We start from the raw sequence: 21,764 nt of genomic DNA, 5'->3' as shown, positions 1-21,764 counted from the left end.
TCACACACAACATTCCACACTACCGCCATTCCAATAACACAAAGGTTCATACAATATGGTGCCAGTAGGGGCAAACAATCCACATGGGTTGATGCCCCAAACAAATAACATTTTTTAAAAATTTTAAAAAATTTAAAAAATAAAAACACCAGAACTGAAAACTATCATCATAATCATTGTTGATAAAGTAACAGATAATAGAAATCTTTATATTCCACTAGTCTAAAGGCTTTCATCACCTGTATAAGGATGACCTTACTTTACTTTTAAACTCCATTTAACATTAAATTATTAACAGAATCTGTTATTTTGACCAAGTTTCAATGATATGTATTGTACTAAGCTGAGCTATTCTCTTATGCTACCAACATTAATATATTGTACATATAATTCAAATTAATGAATACTGATACCTTGCATGTAAGTTGAGAAGGCTAAATACTCAAGAATATCTGCCTTTGTTGAGGTTTTGTTATACTCCTCTTCATAGCGTGACAGTGCTTCCTTCATCCACAGAACTGTGTGGTAGAAGTCTCCATTGTTGTACGACTGTCGACCCAGCTCAAAACAGTCACTAGCTGAAAAATTATATTTTATTTTTAAGTATCAGAACATAATATATGAGAGTTTAGGCGACTAATGACATAATTTTATACTTTTTTTGAAAGAGGGTTTGTTTTGATTACCAAATGCACATGTTTGTACTTAGATACGAATGGAAAAGTATACACGTATTAGCTAAATGGAATGAAAAGAAACATACGAATTATTATTATTATTATTATTATTATTATTATTATTATTATTATTATGATTATTATTATTTGGCGTAGGGATGTGGCGACCCCATCGCCCAGTGGGAAACCACTGCAATCAGCTACCTGAGTATTGGCGGGAAAACCATAACGTTCGCGTGGTATGGAGGAAATGCCTACTCCCAGTCCTGAACAACTAGGATGAAATAAGGCAAACAGCCTTCTTCACAATTCATCTTTCATCACCCATCATTCACCATTCATCACCTTGCCAGATCACATCTGGCATTGTAAGCCCTGACTTCGATCAGAAATGTATTGATCATTGATCAGACAATCAGCCTATTATGATTAGTCTTCTAATGAAATATCCACCGGTTTGGATACACACGATCATCAGATCCAAACAAAGACACCATTCAGATACAGTGGGGTATCATATGGAAGACCAAGGCGAGTCGGAGCGCCTGCAACCCATTAAACAACATGCAGACCCATCCGATCAAGAGGAAACTTACATTTAATAAATCAGGACAGTTCTCATATTACGCTACAGTGAACATAAATTCATTAATGAAAGTGGGCAAATTAAAACATCTCACAGATGTCTTAGATCAACATAAGATACTGATAACTGCTCTTCAAGAATTGCGTAATATGGATCAAGACCCCCTCGAGTAAGGGGGATATCGCCTATACAAGGGTCCCCCAGGTGAAAGAGTACTAAAGAGTGTTCCTCAGTTTGGAGTCGGCTTTTTGGTTCATACTAGTATCTTAAATTCAATTGAAGATTTTTCTTCCACCTCCCCCCGAACGGCATTGATGACAATTAAAGTAGAGAATAAAACGTACACAATGATAAACGTCCATGCTCCAACGAATGAAATAAACAGGACCAACAGGGAAGACACAGACAAATTTTGGGAAGAACTAGACCAACTATTATCATCCATTTCCGATAACCATATTAAAATCATGCTTGGCGATTTCAATGCTAAAATAGGCCGTGAGAAAAAGTTTCGTAATGTTGTAGGTAAGTGGCCAGCTCATCATCTAACTAACAGGAATGCTCAGAGATTGATCGATCTTTGTATTGATCATGGGCTACTTTTGGAAACCACACGATTCAAACGACGACCACATAAACTGATGACTTGGAAGTGCCCTAATGTTAAATTAGGGGAGTTCCAAATTGATCGTGTAGCTATGGATAAGAACTATCATAAGGAAATTTACAATGTGAGGGTCCTCCGTGGAGTGAACATAGATTCAGATTATTATTTGTCCAAAATTAAAATAAAATTAACTCCAAAAAAGAAACGCATTCTCTCCAATTGAAATAGGAAGAAAACATATGACTCTAGCTATCTCATTAATAATAGATTATATTATGAACAATCTAAAACCTATCTAAGTGATGATTTGGGAACGGTAATTAACAAGCTAAAAACCATTGCTGAGGAAAACGCTCCAGTTAAAAAAAAGGAAAAAACATGCTTGGTGGAATGAGGAGTGCGATGCAGCGATTCAACACCGACATAAGGCATGGTTGATTGATCAACAACGGAAAACAGAACAGTCACGCGAAGAACTTGTTACTGCTAGACGACATACGGCTAAAATCATCTGAAGGGTTAAGAGAAATTATCACACGGAGATGTTACACTCTATTGACAAAGCATTTACTCAACATAAGACAAGAGATTACTATAAAACATTTTGGCAATACCAAACAAATTATACTCCCCCAACACTCCTAATGAGAGATGCTAATGGAAAACAGGCACATACTAATCAAGATAATGCGGAAATTTTAGCTAGATACTTTGAGAACTTACTTAACAGTGAGGAACCTTCAGAATATCTGCAATATGACACACATCCAAAAAATAGGATACCTTTAGAAAAGGCTACACCGCCTGTTTATAATGAAGTATGAGCAGCAATTGATTCCCTTAAAAATTATAAAGCACCGGGAGAGAACCAAATCGTCGCAGAGGTATGGAAGAATGCTAATGACCAAACCGTTCAGAATCTACATAAACATCTTATAGATATTTGGAATACTGCTGCAATGCTTGAAGAGTGGAATATGGCAATAATTCAACCATTGCATAAAAAGGGCAATAGATCTGATCCAAATAATTATCGGGGAGTATCATTATTGGATATTACATATAAGATTTTATCTAAGATTATCTATAACAGAATACAGGGTCATCTTGACTGTGAACTAGGGGAATACCAAGGTGGATTTCGTCCAGGAAGAAGCTGCCCTGACCAAATCATCAGTTTAAAATGGATTATGAAACATCATAGATCTAGAAACAAAAATTTAGTTATTACGTTTGTTGATTTTCAAAAGGCATATGATAGTATACATCGTGAATCATTGTTGAATGTCCTTCAGGAATTTGGTCTACATTCCAAACTTATTAGCCTGATTGGTATGACTCTTAAGAATACTCAATCTAAAGTTAGATTCAGAAATGAGTTATCTAAATCATTTGCAATTACAACAGGCCTCTGCCAGGGAGATGGACTTTCGCCATTATTGTTCAATTGTGTATTGGAAAAGGTCATGCGAGAGTGGACTAAGGTATGTCCTCCAAAAGTCAAAATTGGAAAAAATATCAAACTAAATTGCTTGGCATTCGCGGATGATCTTGCGATACTGGCAAATGGTTTTGAAAAGTCTAAAGTTCAATTGGAAGAACTTGCAAATGTAGCGAAAAAAGTTGGATTACAAATTTTGTATGATAAAACAAAAATAATGCCTACTTTCAGAACTTTAAATTCAGAGCTATTATTAAATAATAATAAACGAATTGAAATTGTAAGTACATTTAAATATTTGGGTGAAAATCTCACTTGGAATTGCAATGAAAAATCATCAATAGAGAGCAGAATATATAAACTGAAGCAGGCACAACGGATAACTTGGCCTACATACAAAAAGAAATGTCTTTCGATTAATGCTAAATTTAGGCATTATAACTCTGTTATTAAACCAGAAGCAACTTATGCTTGTGAAACATTATTTAAACTCAATACTAGATCAACAACAGAACGCTTACAACGAGTTGATCGAAGGATACTCAGGATGATCATAAACAAGAAACATCAGGTGGATGGACAGTGGAGATTGTTGCCGAATGATGTTATCTATCGGGAAAGTGAGTCCATCACAGACACGATGAAAAAAAGAAGAATTGCCTTTTTTTGTCATATATTTCGACTAAGTGATAACAGAGTTTTAAAACAATTATTTAATTACTTTTGGAATAGTAAATCAAAAAACAATTGGTTTAAAGAAGTTCAAAGTGATTTGGAGGAGTTGAATATTACCATGCAAACCATAGAAAACAGAGGCGAGAAAAGTATTTTGAAGAATAAATGCATCAGGCTTCCTCTGACCACTGTACAGAGGAAACAATATGTTATAACGGATGCGGAGAGGGCAGCCAGGTGAACCAGACTCAAGACTTTTTGGGAGAAGAAAAGGAAGACAAATTTGTTGTAGTCTGATTTAAGTGCTCCAATGTGGGCGTAAACTCTGTAAATAATAAATAAATTTATTATTATTATTATTATTATTATTATTATTATTATTATTATTATTATTATTATTATTATTATTATTATTATTATTATTATATGATGATGATGATGATGATTATGTGCATTACTGAAGACATATTCAGCATTCATGTAAATTCAAAGTAATCAACCACTTATCACAATCTTTAGACAAATTTGCTCAAGGAGACATAGAAATATTCTGTCTGTTGACTGTTTAATTTTACACAAACTCACGTAGGATTTTGTGGTTATTGGGATGGGAAATGGCTTGGACTGCAAAGGTAACAGCTATTAAAGTACAGCCTCAGCATTTCCCTGTTATGAAAATGGAAAAGAATCTTCAGAACTGTTGAAAGCAGATCTCCAACTCTCCATCTCGCAAATGAATCTCTGTTTATTGCTGTTTGTGTGTTATTCACTCGTTGCATTTGAGAAATGTCATCTGTCAGTTGCTAAAGAGAGTTTAGGCGACTGATGACATAAATTTAAATTTACTTTTTTTTGAAAGAGGGTATATTTTTATTACCAAATGCACATGTCTGTACTTAGAATACCCTGCCATTACTACATTTATGTTTAATTTATTTAACTACTATCTACAGTTCATCACACACACACAAACACACGTGCGCTCGTGCGCATCAAACTTCTATTCTCTACATGGTTTCTCACAGTGTAGACTCACTCAGACTCACTCCCAATGAACAACAACTCATGGACTCATGACCATCTTGTACTGCCTACTTTCACTCACGATTGATGCCCTCAAGACTGAACCACTTGAGACTAATTCCAGACTAATCAGCATGCACCAGATGCATTCTTCATGTACTGTAGGCATGTAGAAGATTCTATAAGGGGAAGAATTACTTTATTAACTTTTTAACTGTTGTTTTTTGTACAAGTCAGCTGTTTGTATCATCAGAGTCACTTGAAATCAGGATGTCTTACAAATTGAGATGTATGTTTACCAGTATTTTTTCTGTAAATTTTTGGGAACTTACAGAGGCGGGCACACTAGATGTTTTTGTTGGGTTCGAGGACGGATGCACACTAGCTCAGTTGGCACTTCCCGTATGCAATACCAATTTAGATTTGTCTGTTACACTTGGTGCAGTGGACTTGGCGTCACAGCGCAGAACCACCAACATAATTCAGCAAAAGTTGCCACTGGATGAGAAGGATAAAAGAGAGGAGACCACCACAAGCAAATAAAAACAATGCCAATTTCAGCTGGACTATGATATTACCCAGTGATTACCATGCACTGTATATCTCACAATATATTGACCTTGTGGAGGATCAAAATATTCTGAAAGAATCTTTAATGCTGGATGTAAGGAAAATGTGTCCCCTCATCTGTATTTGTGAACAAAGATATGGTTAATAATAAGGATGCTTCTGTGGATATGGCTGATATCTGGAGGAAATTTCAATAAAAGGAGTGCTTCCTTTCAACAATTGCTGAGAGAATCAGTCATCCCCCTGAGAAACAATCCTTCACTGCCCTTGTCTCCATCATTTCCTCTTGTCCGGTTCATTCCAGGTTGGAGCTAATATGAAGCCTCTTCTTGATGGTAGAATTCCTTTCATACCCACTAATAAACCATAAACTTTAGTAGATTTCACCTGATATTTTTCCCTAATATATTGCAACAATGAAGGCTAAGTGTGACAGAGCCAGGGTAACATAATAATGTCAACAAGAACAATAAATAATATGGAGGAGCAGCAACAGGATGGGCGAGCCAGCAGCCAGGAAAACAATAGCATTGGTAAACTGCTGAGGCTCGTGATAAGGAAGCAACTAGAATAAGCTGAAAGCTCCAGAATGATCTGGAACTGGAAACTATTTGAATAATTTTAATCTAGTACTGACACACTCATATTTACAGAAGTTCTGAGACATGTATACAACTTTTGGAGCTGGCTTTCTTAATGGAGGAGAAAATCATCTGATGATACTAATGTTCTTATTTTCAATTTCATGACTACCTAACTTCAAAGAATTCACCTTGACGTGTACCATTATGGCAAAACACCTTCATGTTTACTTGCAGAATGTTCATTCAAGAATTCGCGTAATTACTTTTACGGCTTGTCTCATCCTTCTAGCTATATTACAAAGAGTGAAAAACTACTTATTAAAACCTTTGTCAAACAAGGACAGTTTAAATTCTTGAAATAATTCTTCACCACATCACGATCCAATAGCAAGATACCAGCATGGAGTAATGGCATATCAACACAAATCATTCAGCCAGATCTAAGGGCCTTTCTTGCCTTTCACATCCTGCAAGACAAAGTCATGCCAAAGAGGGTAATAGTCCAAGAGAGGAGAAGTACTGAAAACTGATGTGAGATTACAATGCGCAACATCTAATACACACAAATAGGCCAGTTGTGCAGATCATACAGAACCTTATCGGTGACTACTTACTACAAGTTTCTCTGGTAGGTGGCTAAGTATGCTCCCATGTTTTCATCATAATGTGTTATCATTTGCAGTTCCAAGCAAGGTTGCCAGATCACCAGTAACTGAATGGGTATCAATCTGTGATTCAATAACAACATACAATATAAAGGAAGGGATCACTCATTGCTCATCTTTCATTCTGGTGGTTCTACATCTGTTCCTATCCAACTTCCCTTGGTCAACCCTTCTGTTCTTTAATCCCTGATAACACAGTAATCTATATATATAAAATAACTTGTCCTGACTGACTGACTGACTGACTGATTCATCATTGCCGAGCCAAAACTACTTGACATAAATGAAATTTTGCGGATACATTCATATTGCAATATAGGTGCTCACTAAGAGAGGATTTTTTGATATTTTGTCCTTAAGGGGGTGAAAAGGGGAGAGGGTGAAATTTTAAAACGGGTGTATCTATATCTCAAAACTTTAAAAGTTTACCGATGTAAAAATTGGTATTTAGAATCTCCTTTAAAAATAAAGAAACAAGTATTTTTTGTTTTCGGAAAATCCCAATAGGAGGGGTGAAAATAAAGAATTTTTTTTTTTTTTGCTTTTGGAAAATCCATATCTATATCTCAAAACTTTAAAAGTTTGCACATATAAAAATTGATATTTAGAATCTCCTTTAAAAATAAAAAACTCGTATTTTTTTGTTTTCTGTAAATCCCAATAGGAGGGGTGTAATAGTGTGAATAATGGGTTGAATGCCCTTAATGAGGATACATGTATCTCAGAAACTGGAGATACTACAGAACTGAAAATCTGTATATGGGATCTCCTTTAAAAATGAAGAAACATGTTTTTTTTTGTTTTTGTTTTGGAAAATCCAGTTAATGGTGGTTAAACAGGAGTGACAAATTGGGGTGAATTTTTTGAAAGACTATATCTACAGAATATCTAAGAAACGTAAAATGTTACAGACGTAAAAGGTGGTATTTGGAATCTCCTGTAAATGTAAAGAAACATAGGTGATTTGTTTTTGGAAACTCCACTTGGGGAACTAAAAAGGGAGTGAAATTTTAAAATGAGAATTTCTACAGTATATCTAAAAAAAACTTAACATGTTACAGAAGTGAAAATTGATATTTTTTTATCTCTATTAAAAATAAAGAAACATGTATTTTAGTTTTCGGACATACCACTTGGGTGGAGGGGAGGTTTAAAGTGACTGAAAATGGTGTTGAATTCTTTTAATTAGGCTACTGATATCTCAAAAATGAAGATGTAACAGATGTGAAATTTTATATTTAGAATCTGCTTTAAAAGTAAAGAAACACGTATTCTCGGAAAATCCAATGAACGTTGGGAAGGGGGGGGGGAAGTGAGAGAGTTGAAAAATTGACAATTGCATGAGAATACTCACATCTTAAAAACTAAAGTTGTTTGTTGTTACAGACGTGAAAATTGGTATTTGGGGGGTGGGGGTAAATATTCTTGGGAGGCGGGAGAGAAGAGGAGTTGAATTCCTTTCATGAGGACACATAAATCAAAAACTGAAGAAGTTAGAGTCGTGATAATTGGTATTTAGAAGATCCATTACTATTAAAGAAACAAGTATTTTTTGCTGGAAAATTCACTTGGGGTCGGGGGGGGGGGAGAGGAGTGTGAAAGAAAGTAAAAAAAAAAAGTGAATTATTTTTATGGGGACACTTATATCTCAAAACTGAAGGTAATAAGACGTTAACATTGGTGTTTGGAATCTTCTTTAAACATAAAAAAACACGCCTTCTTTTAATTTGGGGGGGGGGGTAAAAGGAGGTGAGACCAATTGATTTTACTGTTCATAATGTACGTATAAGGAGCCTCCGTTGCTCAGGCGGCAGCGCGCCGGCATCTCACAGCTGGGTTCCGTGGTTCAAATCCCGGTCACTCCACGTGACATTCGTGCTACACAAAACGGCGGCGGGACAGGTTTTTCTCCGGATACTCCGGTTTTCCCTGTCATCATTCATTCCAGCAACACTGTCCAATATTTCATTTCATTTGTCATTCATTGTTCATTGCCCCAGAGGAGTGCGACAGGCCTCGGCAGCCGGCACAATTCCTATTGTCGCCGCTAGATGGGTCTTTATTCATTGCATTCCTGACCCTGTCGAATGACAGGAAACAGGCTGTATATTTTCGATGTACTTATTCTGATCATAAACCGATCATGTTTAATCTTTCCTGAGTTTGTTTTCAAGAGCCATCTTTTCCTTCGGAGAACGTTCTTAGGTTACAGTAGATTCTCCTGGCATATAAATAAAAATTTAAACACATTCTGGGGGCCAGGACATCATGCAGGGAAGAGTCGGAGCTTCCCAAAACTTCTGAAACCCAAGAGAATGCAGTTCATTGGCACACTCAACGTACAGACTCTGGCTAAAACAGGCAAACTCAAGATTGTGACTGATACCTGTGACAAGTTTAGAATTCTAATTCTTGCAGTTCAAGAAACGCGATTTCGTGATTACGATCACTTTGATTCAGGTGGATATCGAATATATAAGGGGAGGCCTGCAACTAAACTCACAAATAGTAATTTACATATTCTGGGCACTGCATTCCTAGTACATAACAGCATACCGAACTCGGTGATAAATTTTACATCACCTTCGGAACGTCTCTCTCTACTCACGGTTAAATGTGCTAACAAAGCCTACACACTGGTTAATGCACACACTCCGGTGAACAGTGAAACTGACAAAAACAAAATTGAGAAGTTCTGGTTGCAACTCGAACGAGCACTCGCCAAGATACCTCAGCATCACGTTAAAATTTTCCTTGGGGACTTCAATGCACAAATCGGCAGGGAACGAGAATACAGAAGCATCATTGAGTGCTTTTCAGCACACAAGAAGACTAATGCCAATGGACATCGCCTAATCAACATATGTAGAATGGCTAACCTCCAAATAATGTCCACACACTTTAAGAAACCTCCGTGGAAAATGACCACTTGGAAATCACCAATCAACTACATAGGTGAATACCAGATTGATCACGTAGCCATCACAAGAAAATACTCTCCTGAAATCATGAATGTGCGAGTTCGCAAGGGTTACATAGAGTCCGACCACCATCTTTCACAAATCAAAGTCCGCTTCAGACCTAACCGGAAAAGTTATCAGAAACCTAAAATACCACGCATTGATCCAGAATACTTAAAAGATCACGCACAGGAATTCATGGAATCAATGCAGACTAACACAGAAACATGGGACACCCTTCTTGCAACCATTCAAGACTCAGCGAAGAAACTTGGCCAACCTCCACGAAAACATAAACACAGGTGGTGGACTGCCGATTGCGATAGAGCTCTGGAATCCCGCATGCAAGCCTGGAAGAATTGGCATAGTCACCAAACACCAGAAAATTGGAGTAACTTCATAGAAATACAGAAGCGAACAGCCAAAACTATTAGACGAGTTAAACGTACCTACCACCTCAATAGATTGTCGGAAATCGATTACGATTTCAAAAGGAACAACACTCGAAATTTCTATAGAACTTTTAGAGAAGAACTGACTAACTACAAACCCCCTAGTATTTGTTTTCGCTGCATCGATGGAACACTTGAGCCGAATACAAAAGCCAACTGTGACATCTTAAAGCAGTACTTTGAGGCGTTACATAACTGTGAACCTCCTGCCAAAAAACTGCAATTCAGCATATCCACCCCGTACCATGACTCACTTCAACCAACACATGACGAGATACAGAATATTGTATTAAATCTGAAAAACAACAAAGCACCAGGGGAAGATGGTGTAACTGCCGAGATGCTCAGGATCGGAGGTGAGGTCATTATTGACCGATTACAAGCCATCATTGCGGATATATGGGAGAGCGAAATCATACCTGCAGAGTGGACAGCTGCTTTGATTCATCCTCTACACAAAAAGGGTGACAAGACAGATCCGAACAATTACCAAGGTATCTCTCTCCTCTCAATTGCTTACAAAGTATTCTCTCGTGCTCTCCGTACCAGATTAGAACAACAGATAGAATGGAAGATTGGAGAATACCAGGCGGGCTTCAGACCTCACCGATCGTGTGCAGAACAAATCTGGAACCTCAAGATGATTCTCCAAGATCGCCAATCAATTTGAACAGCGGTCACTTTTGTTGACTTTAAAAAATCTTACGACTCAATTGATCGTGCCACCCTATTAGATGTACTTCATGAATATGGTGTTGACAACAAAACAACGAAGTTAATCCAACAGACTTTAACTAACACAACTTCTAAAGTGAAATTCATGGGCGAAATCTCCGAATCATTTGAGATAAGAACAGGCGTGAGGCAGGGTGATGAATATCAAGTGTCTTGCCTTTGCTGACGACCTAGCAATAATCACCCGCACTCCCGAGGAAGCCAGAACCGCTCTTGAGAATCTGCATGAGATTGCTATTAAGACTGGCCTCCAAATTTCATATGAGAAAACACAATACATGGACTCCAAGAACACCAGTGTGGAATTACTTGGGACCAAATATGGCAATATCACACGAGTTAAACATTTCAAGTACTTAGGTGAAATTATTGGAAGTACTGGTAACGACAGGATAGCAAACAAAACCCGTGCCGAAAAATTACGTAAAGCCTACAGTCACCTGGAATATCTACAATAAGAAATCCCTTTCCATCCAAGCCAAGCTGCGTCACTACCATACAGTAGTTCTTCCTGAAGCACTCTACGCGATTGAAACATCAACACTGACCATCAATATCAATGACATCGAGAAAATGGGACGGCAAATACTTAGGAAAATATTTGGACCAAAGTTCCAAGATGGAATATGGATGCGAAAAAGCTCGGAAGAACTCTACTCGCTGACCGAAATATTCACTTCAATCGCCCGGAAAAGATGTATGCAATTCTACGGACATCTAGCACGAATGGACGACTCGCGACTGATGAAGAAAATCTTCCTCCTTATCAGCGGAACCCGACAAAATAAAGTACGGTGGCTTGCTGACACCCAAAAAGATCTCGCAGAAGTCGGCGTTAACCCACTGACAACTACACGGGCTATATTTAGACACAAAATTAACTTGCACAGCTTTGCAGCCAGGCAATGTACAAGAAACTTGAAACTCCAGGAGGCATGGAGTGAAGAAAGACAACAGACTCACAGTGCGAGGATGAAGAAGTTTTCGGAAGATACGGGAAATAATGTTCTGGACCGTCGTCAAATGTGCGGACCGCGCTGGAAACGGGTCCTGGACGGGTAATGACTAAGAATGCAGTCCGGCCGCGGGTTCAGTACCGCCAAGGCACCCAAGACTACACCACGCCTGATCTCCTCAAGGATTTGATCCATATTAAAAATGCTTATAGGAAAAGATGGCAAGATTTAGGGACCCAACTGACCGGGTGGAATACCTGGACCTAGCCCGGGAAGTATGAAATCGATTGCTTGGAAACAAAGATTGAAAAATGGGAGGAAACTTGTCGTAATCTATTAGAAAACGAGTCAGATCGCGAATTTTGGCGGATTCACTCAGAAAACGAGTCAGATCGTGAATTTCGGAGGATTATGTATAAAACAATAAGCATTCAGTTATAAATTTCAGTATAATACCGTAGGGAAGCACGGGTATCTTGCTAGTTATCAATATAATAGATGCACTTTTTCTTCCTATTTTTATTACAAACAACGTATGGATGGTCTCACTGCAAATGAGTCATTGATCGATAACAGCATTAGCTGTTTAACTTATGTAATGAAAGACAGATGGCATACAGCGTACTGTAACTTAAGACGGACATAATTATCGGTAAAAAAGGTACCTAAATTTTATTGCTGCTGTTGTCATAAAACTTGCTGTGTAACTTTAATACTTTTAATTATTTCTTTCCATTGTGAAAACACTGTTCATCAGCACAAGTGACTACCGCAGGCTTTAACAAAATATTGGGTTATTAGCCATTGAGTGCATTCTGTACATGTTAAAAAGAACCAGTCACAATTGAATTTTTAAATGCATTGTCATTTAAAAACTTGAATATGAGCACGACTGCTCCATCTTTCTTTCCTGCCTTCCTTCCTTCCTTCCTTCCTTCCTCATCATTGGCGAATATAACACTAGTGAGTGTTCCTCCTAATCAATACAAGTCAAGTTGGTACACAGTTATATTATTATACAGAGTGTCTCAAACCTTTCTGGTCAAATTGAAACAGGTGATAGTGGATCCACCATCAATTATACTGAGGTAGGGAACCAATGGTCGGAAATGCATATTTATTGTGTTATGGACATACATGGTACTTGCACATCCTGCCCCAGGATTAACACTTCCTCAGTTTAGTATTTCCATCTTAGACACAACAATGGAACAGGTTGATCACTTTTCATATCTTGGAAGCACCTTGTCTAAACGGTGTACCTGTGAACAAGACGTTGATAAAAGAACTGGGGCTGCTTGTGCAGCATTCGGACGGTTAATGCACAGAGCCTTCATGAATAACGACCTAAAACTGCATACCAAACTCATGGTGTACAAAGCTGTTGTCATTTCCACGCTGCTGTATGGCTGTGAAACTTGGACACTCTATCGCCGTGATATCAAAAAACTTGAGCGTTTCCACCAACAGAAAATGAGATTCATCTTGAATATTAAGTGGGAGGACTATGTGACCAACATGGCAGTTCTCGACAAAGCGCAGCTAAATAGCATTGAGGTAACAATCATTGCTCATCAACTGAGATGTTTAGGCCATGTTCACCGCATGGGTGATACCAGGCTTCCCTGCCAAATTCTTTATGGTGAACTTTACTCTGGCAGTAGACCTCATGGAACCCCTCTTAAGCATTTTAAGGACCAGCTGAAACACATCATGAAGACAAGTGTTATAGATATACAGACATGAGAAGAATGTGCTGTGGACCGCTCACTGTGGTGGAACACTACATCCACTGCTGTCAACTTGCTTGAAAGAGAACACTGCAGACATCAAGAGGCCAAGCGATAAGCAAGAAAACTCCGTCAATTACAACCCTACCCTACTCCATCCATTCAGTGTGATTTGTGTCGGCGTATGTTTTATGCTCTGTTTAGTCATTGTAAACAAATCCATAAACTGAGTTGAACTGGTCAATGTATGCAGGAAGAAGTTATATATACTCGTATCGAGTTACAGCCGACGACGACAATGGACATACACAACATACACCGCATAACAACAATGTAGCTCACAGTAATTGTTCGAAATGATGACCGCCAGTCTCAATGCATGTACTGAAACGATGCAAGCAGTTCTGCCGCACTTTCGAGTGAACTTGCGATTGGTCGACATATAATGGTGTCACACCATCAGTCGACATGTGAGCACAGCGCTCACTCATCAGTAATATGTTCTTCAGTATGTTTTTTTATCATTTTAACTGGTTGGAGATAATGTAGAGCACTACAAATTTAATTTTAACTTTATAGAATATCAAAAAATAAAATTATTTCTTACATATAAGGAAACACACCAATTATCTCTAAAAGATTACATCTTACATCAGTAAGAAAATTCAATAACATACAGTTTGCTTATATGAAGGAACTGTTACTCTAACACATGTTCCTCACCCTGTCTGTACATTGGTTTTGCTATGAAACAAGGTTAAACTTAGAGGCCAGAACCACCGTGTAGTCTCACTCTCAGTCTCTTTTGTTGGCATGGATGACAAAATGTTATAGTGTGTTCACCGCAGATTGTCAACTCACATTTTTCATGCCTTGAGGAAAATTTGCATTTATTTCTTTTAGGACAGAATGCACATTTCACTCTGTTTCTGGCTTAAACTGACTACGGAACTTTGAATATACAAAACTAACTGCTCTGCTCGACATACAATCGTACTGAAATACTGAGAGTTCAACAAGATATTTACAGCAGGGAAAAGGGCAAGGGACGACTTGAACGTACTGATACTTCCTTCTTGACCATCAGATCAGACCGCCAAAGGACGCTACAGTGCGTTTCCCAATCTCCCAGAATTTTTTTTACAAGTTGCTTGATGTCACATCGACATAGATGGGTCTTATGGCGACAATGGGATAGGAAAGGGCTAGGAGTGGGAAGGAAGCAGCCATGGCCTTAACTAAGGTACAGTCCCAGCATTTGTCTGTGGTGAAAATGGGAAACCACAGAAAACCATCCTCAGGGCTGCCGACAGTGGGGTTTGAACCCAAAGCTCCCAGAAAGATCTGAACACTCTCCACATGGTTATGAGAATATTTAGGGGTTGTAGTAAGGTTTTAAAGGTGAAGGCACGTAAGTCTCTGGTAAGACCCTAATTGGAGTATGATTCCAGTGTATGGAACCCACACCAGGACTATTTGGTATGAGAACTGGAAAAGATTGAAAGGAAAGCAGCATGAATTGTTCTGGGTGATTTCCAACAAAGGAGTAGTGTTACAAAAATATTGCAAACTCTGGGCTGGGAAGACTTAGGAGTAAGGAGGTGAGATACTCGACTATGTGGTATGTTTTGATATGTCAGCGGCGAGATGGCATGGAATGACATTAGTAGACAAAAAAGCTTGAGCAGAGCTTTTAAAAGTAGAAAACATCATAATACGAAGATGAAACTGAATTTCAAAAGGCAAAATATTCATTTATAGGATGAGGAGTAAGGGAGTGGAATACATTATCGAGGGCAATGTTCGATAAATTTCCAAATTCTTTGAAAACATTTAATAAGAAGCTAGGAAAACAACTAATAGGGTGTGGTGGTCGTGGTGATTATTGTTTTGAGAGGAATTACAACTGGGCAACCATCCTCTATATAACACTAATCAGAGAGAGAGAAATGGAAGGGATCTGACACTTCAAAAAATGAAGGCATCGGCTAAAGAAAGGCAAAGGCACGAAGGGTGTGAAAATGGAAGACTTCCTAGGCTTCGAATGCTCTAATAACGTTGTGGTCAGAAAACAAGAGCTGACCAAGGGAGGTCGGATAGAACTGATTGAACTGAATTGAACTGAACTGAATTGAAATGAATTGAATTGAATTGAATTGAATTGAATTGAATTGAATTGAATTGAATTGAATTGAACCGACCGATTGATCGATCGATCGGTCGGTCAGTCGGTTGATTGATTGATTGATTGATTGATTGATTGATTGATTGATTGATTGATTGATTGATTGATTGATTGATTGATCACATACTCAGGCATGACTCACTTCTAAAGTTTTTTTTTTGCTAGTTGCTTTATGTCGCATCGAGACAAATAGGTCTTATGGCGACAATGGGACAGGGAAGGGCTCAGAGTGGGAAGGAAGTGGCCGTGACCTTAATTAAGGTACAGCCCCAGCATTTGCCTGGTGTGAAAATGGGAAACCACGGAAAACCATCTTCAGGGCTGCTGACAGTGGGATTCGAATCTACTATCTCCCAAATACTGGATACTGGCCGCACTTAAGCGACTGCAGCTATCGAGCTTGGTCTCTCCTAAAATTAAAGCAAAGTTCTGGTGAAGAAAACACAGGGATGACCAAGAAAATCATATATTAAGAACACTGTCGATGAGATAGATTGTGATTCATATGGAGATATGAAGAAGATGGCAGTGAACTGTCAGACATGGTTACAGCAATGATGATCTTTCAGCCAGCATCTAGGTCTCTGCTGCATATGTCAGTATGGAGCAATTACATCCTATGTTTCCTTGGTACTTCCTCCCACTCTGCAATGATTGTCAAAAGGGATATGGGCTAGTATATTCCTCTGTTTTGTTTAAATCTGTACATCCCTCTTTCCTTCCGAGCAGCATAGCAAACACAGAATCTGGAATCTCAGTACCCAGTGTTATGGTATTGCAGTGTATTCTCCTTTAATGTTCACTGTTCAAAGCAATTCCTGTAGCAAATTCTTCCTTCTTGGCTGAAAGCAATGCACGCATAATCCCAGAGTATGGTCTGCAGGAAAAGACAACAGCTGTACTGTTCAATCTGTAAACAAATGTTCATGCAGGAGCAAAGAGTTGGCATGAAGGATCACTTCTGATAGTGACATAAAGAAAAATAAATTTAAAGGAACCCATTATGCTGAAGTATTGAACCCGAGTGACTTAGGCCCATAATCAATCATGATTTGATCGGTAAAATAATATGAGACATTTATTGAAATACAGAGGAGTGTATTTGAAAATATTTCGTTTAGGTAATGTCGAAATCAGAGCGAAGGAAGGACGACAGACTGGAGCCTGACGGATTAGCTCAACACGACAACTTTTAGCTACTTCACAGCAGGGAATATCATTAGTTGGCGTACAAGGAAATACAGAGTCCACAAATAAGTCTTGGTCAGAAAGAGGGAGGGGGAGAATCATACAAAGAAAACTCACCACATGAGTAAGACCTTGGGATATTTTTGGTAGGACGGAAATTCCATGACCTCATGGAAAATTACAGCGGCTGAGTGTACGTTCGCTAGCCTAAGTTCGAGCAGGTGGAGATTTAAATCACGTGACCGCTTGCCGGCCAATAGTAAAAATTTGATGGGAGACTCAGTGATACCATCTTAAGGAATGAGGGATGAGATATTTTCGTAACTACAAAAGTAATCAGTAATAAATTAGTATGAGTACGCGGATGAATGTAATGAATTTATTAGAGGTCATGCATGGAAAAATAATCAATACTTATTGGCAAATTAAATAAATTGAAGGCTGGATTTCTTGGAAACCGGACAGCTTGAATCTCATTGGCTGAAAGGAGACCACGTTGTCAGGGACGCTTACGAAGGCGCGAAATGTGAGGAGCTAAATCCATCCATATCTCCTAAATCTGTGATCACCTGGAGTTCATATTTTATCCAGCAGATATGCTAGCGGAGTGGATTAATTTGATGTAAATTTTAACTTCCAATTCGGAGTGCAAGTACCGATATTAAAAATCCACCCCCTCCCTAAGGGGCATGACGTCAACAAATCCGCGGGAAAAAGGCTTCATCCATATATACGGAGCTGAATTGACGGTCGCCAGCCACTTGTCTTGAATCGTTGGAGCTGAATTGACGGTCGCCAGCACACGTGAATTGAATATCGGGAGTTGAACTGTTGGTCGCCGGTAACTTAGAATTCTACGGACGTACAGTCATTTAATGGCGCGAGCATCCGCCAGTGTTTGTAAAGTGTGATCGCGCTCAAGCAACATGTTAAATCTGGAAATAGTTAACGTAGGATAGTGTTTGTTATTTATGAATAATCAGTGACGTAAAGTAATTACCCTGCAAGAGAGTAGTATAAAATATATCACCATAAGTACGTACATAATAGACTGTGTGACGAACAGTACTTTAAGGAAGTAGTAGCCTGTACTTAGCTATACCGAACCGATGTAATGAACACGTCAAGAATGCCGTATAAATCGGGCGTATCGCGACGGGCGAAATAGTTGACACCTCGTCGTACGTGTCCAGGTCCATGGTGCGGTAGGTGGACGAAGATTAAATAGTGTAAATATATTAAATTCTTGGGTCTAGGATAGAAATTTGTTGTATCCAAATTAAAGTATACAGTGTTAACGTAGTAAATGGTGAAGGTTTGTGGTAATCAAGATATGAGTGTAAACTAATAATGTGCCAGGAAATCTTTTGTGAAACTACGCCATCAAGGATGGAGGAGTAAAACGCAGAGAGGGGCTGGATGGAGCCTCTCGTCTGCAAAGCTGCAATGGAATACCGATAACTAAGATGAGTACTAAACTGTAAAATATATTTGGGAAATGTTATCGTGATGGGAAAAATGGGAATAATTTGATTATACTTGGTTACCTTCTGTAACAAGATGGGTCGCTTAACGACCCCATCCTAAATTTGTAGCACGGACAGTAGTAAATCATAATAATGTAAATAATCGGGTCTTTTATGTATTCAGTTTGTTGGAGATGTAAATTTGTATATATAGTGTAGCACGTTAAGTCATGCATGCATTCATATTTTCTTTGTAGTCGATAATTTTCTTTACATTTGATTTTGATTATGCTAGTTAAATAAGACCCGATATGTGCTTTTATGTTTTGTCATTTTAACGAGCCATTTAATGACATGGAAGGAAAATCCAGCTTCGCCATACCAAGTGTGTTTTGTTGAAATTAATATGGTCATATTTTCAAAGTGAAGTTGTTAAATTTGTGAGATGCGATTAATATAATAATTTCCAAGTAAATCATATCTGGAGTGATTAGTGCCAGAATAAATTGAATTTGTAAAAGGGGTTATGCGTTAAACATAATAAGAGTGGACTACCGTAGTACAGGCGAAATTATTTTTTTTTTATAAATAATAATAATAATAAATAAATAATATAACTATTTTTTTTAAGAAGATATTTCTTTCTTAAATATGATTTGGAGATAATAATAATTTATGTGATCAAGTGTTGAGTTTATTGGGAATCATTTAATGACGGGAGGTCGTTTTAATTTGGAATTAAAGTGCGTGATAACTTAATTTGATCGATTAATAATATTGAAATGTAGATCGGTGTTAATAATCCGTACATGTTAATGAACGTGTGGTTTAAATTACGGTCCAATATTTTCTTACGTATAAATGTCGCGTTTTGAAGTTGCGATTCATTAGCCGGAACATGTAGTGCTAATATTACGAGACCATGATTGTCAAATTTTGGTAAATATAATTTCAAGATGTTACGATTATTTGTGGAGAATGAACTAAAGCGTAGATCAAAATGAAATAGAATATGTGAAAGAATTTGCAGTCAGATAATAAAAGGTCGTACGATGTCCGAAATGAATAAATAAGTCAGTTGATAATTCTGTGAGGAATAAATAAATGAATCGAGGAATATTGAGATAGAGAGGAAAATAAATTCCGTACGAGAGACACTTAGGATATTGATATGAGTGTAAAATGTACGGGCAGTGTCACAGAGAAATACTGAGTTACGCAGCGGGTAGAATTCGAACCCGTGACAGCATGTACGAAATAAATAGACTGCACAGTTATTCGTTGAGATACAACGGATCTAAGGATAATGAGAGTTCAGATTCCACAGAAATGGTCGTATATTGTATTCATTGTAATGACGAGCGAGAACAATCATGATGTCGTGATAATAATAATAATAAATATTGCAGATAAAGGATTGGACCGCCTTAATTAATTGAGTGTTGATAACGATGTTAAACGGGAATCTAATTGAGAATATGCAACCGATAATAATAACAATGTAAGGACGATGTTAAATCACCGCGGTCGGATTAATAATAATTGTCATAATAATAACTGTAATGATGTCGTTGGTTGATCAGTGAATTAATTTGTAATTGCGACCGATATCTTAATATATAATTTGGCGGAAGTGACCGGTTCATTAATGATAATAACCTTTTTAAGTGACGTGAAATATAATAATATCTTGAGTCACCTATTAATTAATAATAATAATAACCACGAGAGGGATATAATAATAATAATAACAGTAATAACCACTTGGTGTTTGCATCCCGCATAATAATGACGATATTAATCAACGTGACAGTGCCAGGAACCGTTGAGTAATAATAATAATAATAATAATAATAATAATAATAATAATAATAATAATAATAATTTCGAGGATGATAATTTTGTGGATTAAATTATTTGGTGACAACGTCCCTCTATTCGTATGTTGAACAATGAGAATGATAATATTAGAGTCATTTGGTACCTCTTTATTGTACGGTTTCCGTACGGGACGATGTTACAGTCATACTTGCGTGTTTGTTTACTTCGCTCGCGATGCGAGGGGGGGCCATGGCCACGGTATTTCCCACCGCTTCTCGTTATCTCATCTGTGGCAGTAGTCTACTGAGGCTAACTGGGGACAATTCAGATCACATGTAAATAAAATGTAAATGCTAATTCATTGGTATGGCATCAGCTGGATATCGTAAGATAGGAACTGTCCGTGGAATCCAGTTTTCGCATTTCACGAGAAACATTACCCAGTCCGAGTACCGGTCTCGGAAAAATGTATATAGCCGGAGTACATCATCTTAGTTAAATCGGGAAGCCGACCGTAACATGGGTTATGCTCGGGCTCCCGATAGAAGGAAGCTATATCCTTGAGTAACGGTTCGATTCAAATGGAATCGATCCGTAAATTATACCTCCAAAATGTCATTTTATTTCAGAAGCAACGCAGCAAGATATTGATACCACTTGCGGTATGGCAAGTGATATATATATGTAACATGTGTGTAAATTCAAATATTGTTGCCACGTGTATCAAAGTTTTATACGTCAAATGGCGTAATAAACCGCTCCTTCTGGCAAATTATTTCAAAGGAAACCACTCTCATAATCTTTTTATTGTAGTTAGATAATGCCCTTTTTAAAGTAATAGTCACTTCCTAGTCCTATCATGGAGTCCTTAAATTCAAGTTACAATCGAGCCTTCCCCCTTTTAATTTTAAGTTGCTCCGTTCATCCCCGTGTTCTATTATGCCGTTATATTTATATTTGATGATTTAAATAATGAACCGACACCCCTGAGATAAATGCTAGTCTGGGACTCGGGAGGTGGACGGGTGCAAAATGGCTGGCCCAAAGTGGGGCTTTAAGAACGGCAAAGTGTTGCTTTAAGAACGGCAGAGAGGCAAATTTTATTGCTAATCAATTTTTATATTTTTATACTTTTTTTCCAAATTTTATATTTTTAATTTTTGATTTTTTATTAATTGATGACCGCATCACGGTCAAGTGTGTGTTCACTTGTAACGTAATATCATGCTAGAGTAAGGTTAGTTTCGAACGGAGCTAGATTTGGCTAGTTATTAATATAATCCATTGCTAATCTCTTCAAGTTTGGCAATGATTCAAAATTCAATAAGCTCGAAGATTTGATGTTTCTCTTTTCCCATATGAAATTTAATATTATTTTGGTAATTCAGGACTCCATTTAAATGTCATTGGACATGAGATGAATATTATAAACAGCTGTTTAGG

The 21,764-nt window shown here is 37.7% G+C and overlaps 1 protein-coding gene across 4 annotated transcripts in view; it reads right to left on the bottom strand.

The window, feature by feature from the left end:
* PH4alphaEFB (prolyl 4-hydroxylase subunit alpha-1) overlaps positions 1-21,764 on the bottom strand; it is a 361,076-nt gene that overhangs the window by 76,102 nt on the left and 263,210 nt on the right. For all 4 annotated transcript variants that reach the window (XM_067137832.2, XM_068225503.1, XM_068225504.1 and 1 more), the window contains exon 5: positions 414-578. In XM_067137832.2, coding sequence (XP_066993933.1) covers positions 414-578 — 165 coding nt within the window. The remainder of the gene's footprint in view (positions 1-413; positions 579-21,764) is intronic.

The sequence above is a fragment of the Anabrus simplex genome, chromosome 1 (assembly GCF_040414725.1).
Source record: "Anabrus simplex isolate iqAnaSimp1 chromosome 1, ASM4041472v1, whole genome shotgun sequence".
In the NCBI taxonomy this organism is placed as follows: domain Eukaryota; kingdom Metazoa; phylum Arthropoda; class Insecta; order Orthoptera; family Tettigoniidae; genus Anabrus; species Anabrus simplex.
The sequence above is the reverse complement of the archived record's forward strand: the minus strand, read 5'-3'. Positions and strand labels throughout refer to the sequence as shown.